The 7502-nt window shown below is 38.9% G+C and overlaps 1 protein-coding gene across 1 annotated transcript in view; it reads right to left on the bottom strand.

Moving 5' to 3' along the window:
- The window catches only part of LOC117324199 (nidogen-2-like), a 54130-nt gene extending 48659 nt beyond the window's left edge, over nucleotides 1-5471 (bottom strand). The window contains exon 1 of the mRNA XM_033879941.1: nucleotides 5124-5471. Within this exon, the coding sequence (XP_033735832.1) occupies nucleotides 5124-5333 (210 nt within the window). The 5' untranslated portion in view covers nucleotides 5334-5471. The remainder of the gene's footprint in view (nucleotides 1-5123) is intronic.
- Nucleotides 5472-7502: the final 2031 nt, after the last annotated feature.

Here is a 7502-nt window from a genome sequence, read left to right on the forward strand (position 1 = left end):
GTATATCATTGTATGGGGAGTGTAATAGTTCCAAGTATATCATTGTATGGGGAGTGTAATAGTTCCTAGTATATCATTGTATAGGGAGTGTAATAGTTCCTAGTATATCATTGTATGGGGAGTGTAATAGTTCCTAGTATATCATTGTATATGGAGTGTAATAGTTCCTAGTATATCATTGTATGGGGAGTGTAATAGTTCCTAGTATATCATTGTATGGGGAGTGTAATAGTTCCTAGTATTTCATTGTGTAGGGAGTGTAATAGTTCCTAGTATATCATTGTATGGGGAGTGTAATAGTTCCTAGTATATCATTGTATGGGGAGTGTAATAGTTCCTAGTATTTCATTGTGTAGGGAGTGTAATAGTTCCAAGTATATCATTGTATGGGGAGTGTAATAGTTCCTAGTATATCATTGTATGGGGAGTGTAATAGTTCCTAGTATATCATTGTATGGGGAGTGTAATAGTTCCTAGTATATCATTGTATGGGGAGTGTAATAGTTCCTAGTATATCATTGTATGGGGAGTGTAATAGTTCCTAGTATATCATTGTAATGGTACCTTATATCTAGTATACCTTTCCTTATTTTACACTATATAAATAGTAGACAATAGAAATGCTATTTGAACCACATCCTCCAAAAATGCCTTTAACAAGGTTAATAGTCAAAAGTGCTATTTACCTTGAATGAGCGCATTCATATTTTCGGGGTTTTTTTGGTTTTCGTTCATTCTGATTGGAGGCTTTGCCTCGGGAAATAGTTGATGTCTCAGGGGACAATAAAAGTGGTATTTCCCTCACACCTACAGAGTAACTGTATACTATTACACTCATTATACAATGTATTATGATATATACTCGTCATACCATACAATAATAGTACAATGGTATAATAGACAATATTACTAACATCTTACGATCAACCTCATGATACTATGTGTAGTAGTATAATACACTGTAACATTACAATACATACAAATCACAATAAACACACTGTTAACTCATACAATACATTTATGTTAAGTTTAACACAATTATCGGTACTTAAATATCTATATGTATACCAAAATGTACAGTCATGTGTAAAACCCATGTTCTAGTAAAGTATTTATATACCTCTCTATTAATGTGTGGACGACAAAAAGTGGACCACAGGAAAGTTACACTACATAAAACGGCCACCTTTTTATTATAAATGACACATCGCTGATAGGCCGCCGCGGTCATCTCGCCACTACTTCTATTTTCACCGCCAATATTTACACACACCTGTTTCCTATTTAAACGGTCCAATGTCTTGTTATACAAATTAAAAGTCATGCCACCTGCTAAGATAAGACTTGACATGGTAATAGAAATAATCAGTTTCAAATGGTTCACAGCAGGCACGTGTTGCCAGAATCCGGAAAGCCATGTGGTTTGCCGACCCACAGAAGCATGTCTGGGTCGAGTATCTCCAGCCCCCCCCCCCCCCCCCCCCCCCCTTTAAAGAAAAAAAAAACAAAAAAAAAACATGCAGTTGAAGGAACATCGCTACTTGACGCGACATTTTACGCATACTAACATACATCATCGGTGTACACGAAATATCCTGTATCGTGTTTGACAGACTATACATGTATATGTATTTTAGGTGACCAAACTTGACGCAGACATTACATAAATTGTACAAGTAGATTCTATATATCTTCAGGTTTAAGTTAATTTATAAAATATTTAATAGATATTGTTTCTGAAAATAGGGTTTAAACGTTGTAACGACGTCGATCTGTTATGACGTCAGTGAAAACGAATTTGTGACGTGACGTTTTTTGCCGAGCACTGTTGTTGCCGTTCTAACTGCGGCCGGCCCCCTTCATATAATACAGTAACATTACAATGTAGAAGCTAGATTCCTCCGATCTTTTTTTATTAGACCTGACACAGTAAGTAAGAACAATATGTGGTATAGGTGTATTTAGCCATATGTATCGCATTAATATGTATATATAGACATGTTCCCACGGCGTCGACAGGATGCTTTGAGTGGCCGGACAGCTGTGTCATAAGGTCATCCGTCAATCCACTAAAAACAAACCATAATTGATTGATCCGGATTGTTTACATACTTCATTGCAAAGCAGTCGGACACCTGCCGAGTGTACACTGAATGGACATACATGTAGTCTGAACACACGAAGTGGTAGAATGTGAGATGTCTGGCTTCCCGTACCAATGTCTGGCTTCCGTACCATTATTAAAATCATACTGACAGGTATAAAGGGTCCCTGTTTCTCCATATAGGCATAACCGTGAAATAGAATATGTGACTTGTGCTAAAATGCATGTGGATTGTAACGTTTGTTGGTTGTCAGTTCAGTTTATTCCTGTTCTATATACAATTATGTATTTGCCAAATTATTCCATTATACAAATGTACGTGGGGTTGTTTAGGATGTTCCATGTAATTTTCTGTAAGACGTTGGAAACCTGTCGTGTCATGTCTCGGCTTCCTCCTCTCAGCAGCTACTTCCGGTGAGGTCACACTAAATGAGATCCACTGTTTCGGCCGAGAAAGATGTTCCTCCTCACAGAACACTCGCCATGTGTGTCGGAACAAGTGCAACGTACCCAGATATAATGATGTTATGAATGTGTTTGATAACGGTGACTGGTACTCGCCGTTGGTGTTAAATGTTCCTTAACCTTTGATCGGGTTCCAGCTCAGACAGTACCAACACTGTCACAAGTTTCGAGATGTTCCGGGGTGGTGATGCTGGTGCCTGGTAGGGGAGGGACAATGACCTCTAACATTTCATAAAGAGATGAGAAACAGACTGAGACCTGTTACAGCCGCTAAGGGGCTAGATTTGACACCGTGTGCACCAGACTCCCAATACTTTATTAGTAATTACTCCAGTCATCTTATCAACAATACTCAATCTATTACCGGGCTGTTTTGACTCAGAATTAACATGTCCATATGTTGATCTAATGTGCCCTGTTTCTTTCACGCTTATATGTTATATAATGACACCTTCTGGATTTATGTCGCCATAACTGAAGTCATGACATCGTTGCCAATGTCCTTAATACGATCTAAAATGTGATTTATATGACAACAGACTATCTTGTGTTTTTTGGGAGACAATAGACAATCCAACCTAAGATTGAGACAACTGACAAAACAAGAACGTCTAGAGAGACAACTGACAAAACAAGAAAGTCTAGAGAGACAACTGACGAAACAAGAAAGTATAGTGTCAAATACAACTGACTAAACAAGAAAGTCTAAAGAGATAACTGACAAAACAAGAACGCCTACAGAGACAATTGACTAAACAAGAACGTCTAGAGAGACAACTGACAAAACAAGAAAGTCTAGAGAGACAACTGACTAAACAAGAACATCTAGAGACAACTGACTAAACAAGAACGTCTAGAGAGACAACTGACTAAACAAGAACGTCTAGAGACAACTGACTAAACAAGAACGTCTAGAGAGACAACTGACTAAACAAGAACGTCTAGAGAGATAACTGACTAAACAAGGACGTCTAGAGAGACTGACAAAACAAGAACATCTAGAGAGACAACTGACAAAACAAGAACGTCTACAGAGACAACTGACTAAACAAGAAAGTCTAGAGAGACAACTGACTAAACAAGAACGTCTAGAGAGACAGCTGACAAAACAAGAAAGTATACAGAGACAACTGACTAAACAAGAACGTCTAGTGAGACAACTGACTAAACAAGAACGTCTAGTGAGACAACTGTCAAAACAAGAAAGTCTAGAGACAACTAACTAAACAAGAAAGTCTAGAGAGACAACTGACTAAACAAGAACGTCTAGAGAGACAACTGATTAAACAAGAACGTCTAGAGAAACTACTGACTAAACAAGAACGTCTAGTGAGACAACTAACTAAACAAGAACGTCTAGAGAGACAGCTGACAAAACAAGAACGTCTACAGAGACAACTGACTAAACAAGAACGTCTAATGAGACAACCAGAGATATATCAAATGAGACAACGGACTAACAATGTAGGGTTATCAAAAGAAACAACGGACTAACTGGAGACGTTAAGAGAGACAACCGACGAACCAGATATGTCAAAGGAGACAACTGATTAAGTCGGTAGAACGAGAACGTCGAAAAGCTATTTATAGTAACAGTTACCGAATTTTTGACCCCATGTGCATGGAATGAGAACTCCTACAAGAGATGTTGGTTGTAAATATTTAAAATTACAGGGAAATCGGATCATTAATGAAGTCGGTAGAACGAGGACATCGAAAATCTATTTTTAGTAACAGTGACCTCATTTTTGACCCCGTGTGCATGGAATTAGAACTCCTACAAGAGATGTTGGTTGTAAATATATAAAATTACAGGAAAACCGGATCATTAATGAAGTCGGTAGAACGAGGACATCGAAAATCTATTTATAGTAATAGTGACCTCATTTTTTGACCTCATGTGGTTGGGGAACGCAGATGATGGTTGTGAGTGAAGTAGTAGACCTATATATCCCTATATATAATCTAAATATCCGCTCGCCGACTCGTCGCGAGGGGATACAAAAGTATCGGTGCTGTTGAGCTGTCCGTTATCTTGGTTATACATGTACATCATATAATTAACCATCGTTATCTAAGTGTTATATAACACTACCACGAGAGTTGGGGTAGTCCCAGAAGAATCGATATCACATCAGGAGGTACATCAGCATTTTCAGGACGGTTAACTTTGGTTCATATTTAGTAGATCTTTGGTGTTTTATACTATTTATAGGACAGTAACATCTTGTACGGCCAGTGCTGAAGAGAGACGAAATGTGATGCACTCTCGTCTATCTATACTAGCATGTAGCGATATCGCGGGTGGCTATACGGGAACCTTACGGATTTGGGGCATTTAGAGGGTCCGTGCAAATTAAATTCTACAAAATATGCATATTGAACAAACATGCATGATAATAGCAGTACCCCGATTCGAACCTCCCGTGCTGGAGATGTTTGTACGTTAGAGATGGTACTGATGCTGAGAGATGGTTTATCTGGAGATGATGGTAGATGTAGAACCGACTTGCTACTGTAAGACACAAGTTCATAGAGAATGTATGGTACTTACGTAAACACTGAAGTAGGTTTTGTCGTAGAATACGATTGGCACAGTAAGAGGTATTTCGTCCGAACTTAAGTCGTCCCCGGCCTCCAGGAACTTATCCCCACGTTGTTCTCCAAATGGAAACAAAAATTTCATAGGCACAGCTTTGGTTACATATCCAAAATGACACAGAAGCACTAAGAGTAAATTTATGAATATATTCCCGAACTCCATTGTCTGGCTTTATAAGTTTCAAATGTCCGACGGCGTGGGTTCCAATGTTAATCCATGAGCGAAGTGCTGGCTCTAATCTATAAATAGAGGTTATTAGTGGTAATCAGCTTAGGAGCTCCCGGACTCCCCCTTACTGCCGTATTGCCTCTCGGGACCCGCTGACGTGATTGGCTACGCTATAGATGAGCGGCGTATGCCAGGCACATTTCACCAAAACTAAGGTCAGAGTTGACTTGTGTTTAGAATCGGAAGTTCTGATGGGTGCCCAGCTGGGTGTCTGGCTTATTAACGGGTTAATGTATGTATATATCAATTCATTGAAGCTGTCAAAAATCTGTGATTCGTCACTTGGGCACCAATTCCTCAACAGTGGGTAAGATCGAAGCTCCCGGACTTCAGTAGACACGGGGATGTTTTATTTCTCGGTTTGTTAACAATTTTCAAGTTGAGCCTGGCCGTTATTTCCCATCAATTATTACACGTGTGTACGTGCTATTCTTAATACTATGATTCTTCTCACTCCAGCAAAGTATGTTATCTATTTCATGAAATGAATTAGTTTTACCAGAGACGTCAGTATAGGCCGATATATAGTGCAATGGAGTTACAATAATTGTTCAAGTTTGTCTATAATATCAATTTTATGTCAAGATGTATATGTTCGTATTGTAAATCGTTTTTGAAACGAAGTTGATTTGTATCGATGTAGGGTCGTGCTCCTTGCACTCGTTAGATAATATTGTAAGCCTCTTATCTCCGGTTTATGTCCGGTATGGTGTCTGTGTGTTGGGAGATAATTTGAAATATGATCAATGCTAATAGTTAGCTTGAATTTCACTAGCAGCCCTTACCTACATCGGTGCATTTCACCCCAATACTGTATTTTAAGAATTGACACATAATGACCTATAGTTTGAGCAGGGACAGTACGTCCCTGGTTTGAGATTGAAGATAAAAAATAGAAAGTAAGAGAAAAAACACCCTTTCTACACAACCTACATCATATTTTTACATTGAAGATATCTCTCTTCCAATACATTGATATGTTGAGGCATTCTAAGCCTGAATGACTTGCCCCTCCCCCACTACACCCTATACATTACCACAACCAATATACTGAGTCCCGGGACATCCCCAATCGGAACCCCTCGTCATTTTCTCCGAAACGTTCGCAGACGGAGGCGAGGTGTTCCGATTGGGGACATCCCCCTTACTTTAGTATGAGAATGAGGACATCATCAGCGCCATGTAATCACACGATACGACTGTACACAATGCTCACACCATCCACGGCGTCTGATAACAACACGTGCACACGACATTTCACACCGCGCTATAGTTACTGAGGGAAATTGAATCTCAGTTACACAATGAGCCGTCAACAGTCCCCAGTCTGTCAAGTCCTACATGTTAACAGTTTACATGTATATCGTTGACGTTATCAATTAGTATTTATAGATCAAAGTTTACGACATACCAGAAATGTTACTCAATAATCATAGAACTTTTTACCAGCTGGTACCACACAGGGACATGCCTTGACTTATAAATTCATCCAGAAACACATTATATATATAGGTACTTCTGGTTTTTTTTGTATGATATAGGACGAGACATGTCCTCTGTTAAGAGTAGTTTGGGTAATATAGGACGAGACATGTCCTCTGTTAAGAGTAATTTGTATGATATAGGACGAGACATGTCCTTGTTCTGTTAAGAGTAGTTGTATGATATAGGACGAGACATGTCCTTGTTCTGTTAAGAGTAGTTTGGGTGATATAGGACGAGACATGTCCTTGTTCTGTTAAGAGTAGTTGTATGATATAGGACGAGACATGTCCTTGTTCTGTTAAGAGTAGTTGGGTGATATAGGACGAGACATGTCCTCGTTCTGTTAAGAGTAGTTTATATGATATAGGACGAGACATGTCCTTGTTCTGTTAAGAGTAGTTTGTATGATATAGGACGAGACATGTCCTCTGTTAAGAGTAGTTGTATGATATAGGACGAGACATGTCCTTGTTCTGTTAAGAGTAGTTGTATGATATAGGACGAGACATGTCCTTGTTCTGTTAAGAGTAGTTTATATGATATAGGACGAGACATGTCCTTGTTCTGTTAAGAGTAGTTTGTATGATATAGGACGAGACATGTCCTTGTTCTGTTAAG

The sequence above is a fragment of the Pecten maximus genome, chromosome 3 (assembly GCF_902652985.1).
Source record: "Pecten maximus chromosome 3, xPecMax1.1, whole genome shotgun sequence".
In the NCBI taxonomy this organism is placed as follows: domain Eukaryota; kingdom Metazoa; phylum Mollusca; class Bivalvia; order Pectinida; family Pectinidae; genus Pecten; species Pecten maximus.